Below are 2317 nucleotides of genomic sequence, written 5' to 3'. Positions count from 1 at the left end.
GGACACAGGCAGTCCCCAGCCCTGTCCCCGTGTGGCCGTGGGTCGCTTCTGCCACTGCCTGGCCAGGGGCCAGGAGGCCACAGCTCACACCAGGGGGGACCTGGCAGCCTGGGGACCCCCGGGAAGGGTGGCAGGGGTGGGGGATCACCCCCTCAGGGCCTGCAGCACCCCAGAGACCCTACAACAAGGTGTAGCATCAACTGTTTTATTACTGGTGCGGTGTCTGTGGGTGTGTCCCCATCATCCCCATCCTGCTCCCCCGGCCGGTCAGGGTCCTGCCTGCCCCTGGGGATGTAACATGGTTGTTTCCAACGTCTCATCCCAGGTATCAAATCCAGAAGGAGCTGGCCTGCAAGAAACATTTCACACAGCAACCCGTGAGGACAGGAACTGATGCCACCAAGCGCACCAGCACAAGGCACAGGGGGGCCGGGGAACCAAAGCTCAGCGTAAGCACGAGAGGTTGTGCTGGCTGATGAGTTTTGGGAGGCAAACCTGAGAGCTGCAGAGCAACAGCTCCAAGCAAAGGCTCCTGATGGTGCTTCCAGCCCCGAGCCCCCAGCAAGCGTTACCTCTTCCCCTTCGGCTTCATTCTTGGCACCGTCCAAGAACTTCCCTTCTGGCATAAGGTCATCCAGAAAGCTGAGCTCCCGCTTCGAGAAGCAGAAATCCATCACTTTCCGGACAAAAACGAGAGCCAAAACCTTCACGAGGAAGAGGGAAGATGCGGTGAGGCCAGAGATGAGGCTACATCTCCCTCCAGCGCTGCAAACATCCCGCTGCCAAGCGGCACTGGCTCTTACCATCATGGGGAAGATGATGGCGGCACGGGACACCTTGATGGCCCAGAGCAGGACGAGGCAGATCAGCTGGATCACGGTGAATAAATGCACCTTTCGCAAGGGGACGTGCCGCAGGTAGATGAAATCCGGCTGGTGTTTTGCCGGCATCCAAAACAGCTTCAGGCGGTCAAAGAACTGCAAAATAAAAGTGAGAAGTGGCCACCTTGGGACTGCGGGAAGTTTCTGGCCCTGTTGAGATGTGGGGGCAGTTTTCAGGACCTCGCGTGCCATGAGAAATCCTGGATCCCACTATGTTCCTCCTGGGAGCAGCACCCACTTCCCCTTCACTCCATCTATAAACCAGCTTCCCATGAGGGCTGCCCACCAAATTGCCATTATTCCACGCTGGTCTATTAACAGCCTTTTGTGGCCCACGGAATCCCCCCCAGCAAGGATTTCCACCAGTGGGAGAAACTGCCTTCCCTTTGCACTGAATTCCCCCATTTTCACGGAGGTGAAATACCAGGGAGCCGACACGCCGCACAAGAGTCCGTACCTGAATTCCTCTGAGCGACGACACACCCATGTAGAGAAAGACGCCATAAAGCACCGGCATTGGTATAAACTGAAAACAAAGAATGCAGTCATTTGGGGGTTTAAATTGCATTTTCAGTATTACCCCTCTCTTCTACAGGCACTGCCTAAAATTGCCTAAAGCTTTCCACTTTCCACAGGGTTAGAGGTGTGTCGGATTCTCCCCATCGGATCACAAAGATCATCAAGCCCGTGACCCTCTGCTCTCGTATCCCCAGAAACTTGGGTTGTTCTCCCGGAGCTGAGCACTCGGACTCTACTTTGAGGCTGTTCACGTGGGTGATGGACAGGACGGTCGCAGCCACAAACCAGGGCAGCCCCATCACGGAGCAGACCCCGAGCATCACGGCCACGATGAAAAGGTCCAGGTGGTACCCGCATCCTTTCTGCAGGGAGCAAAACAAGAGATACAGCATCCCGCGGCACAAGAGCCAGGACAACATCGCAAGTCAGGCTCAAACCCTACTTGAGCACAAGCCAACTGCTTGAAAGTTTAAAACAAGAATTGGAAACCACTAAGGATGTAGCCAGCCTCTGCGCAAGCACCTTGCAGCCAGATCTGGCAGGAGTTCAGACAAAGTGGGTTTGGAGAGACTGGTTTTTTCATTCATAAAGAAATTTCCGCCACTTGCAAGTACGATGTGACTCTGAGTTACCCCCAGCAGCGCATCAAAACAATTCCTTCCCCCAGCCGCTGCCGACATTTTAAAACAAAAACGCGCTTCTATATTGCTCTAAGATTTCTTTGGGGCTCCTAAAGATTGCTCATCTGAACTCCCCTGTCATCCTCTCCCTGCGTCATCATGAATTCAGGAGAGCATCCTGCCCCGCAGCCTGACGTTGTCCCAAAGCAAGGCCTTCACAAAGCATTTGGAATAGGAGCTTCTCCCATCCCTGCAGCCCAGAGTGGGCTGGGGGTGGGGTCATCTCTTGCAGCCCCT

General features: G+C 54.9%; 1 protein-coding gene across 1 annotated transcript; it reads right to left on the bottom strand.

Annotated features, from left to right (window-relative positions):
- Positions 1-244: 244 nt before the first annotated feature.
- On the bottom strand, positions 245-1762 carry LOC141936616 (sodium-driven chloride bicarbonate exchanger-like). Its single transcript, XM_074853741.1, has 3 exons — positions 1339-1762; positions 573-977; positions 245-349 (listed from the first exon to the last, which is right to left on the bottom strand). Exons 1-3 carry the CDS (start codon positions 1447-1449, stop codon positions 329-331), a joined length of 537 nt encoding a protein of 178 aa, XP_074709842.1. The 5' UTR covers positions 1450-1762; the 3' UTR covers positions 245-328.
- Positions 1763-2317: the final 555 nt, after the last annotated feature.

The sequence above is a fragment of the Strix uralensis genome, chromosome 33 (genome assembly GCF_047716275.1).
Source record: "Strix uralensis isolate ZFMK-TIS-50842 chromosome 33, bStrUra1, whole genome shotgun sequence".
NCBI classification, from domain to species: Eukaryota; Metazoa; Chordata; class Aves; order Strigiformes; family Strigidae; genus Strix; species Strix uralensis.
Note: the sequence above shows the minus strand (reverse complement) of the source record. Positions and strands in the feature narration are given on the sequence as shown.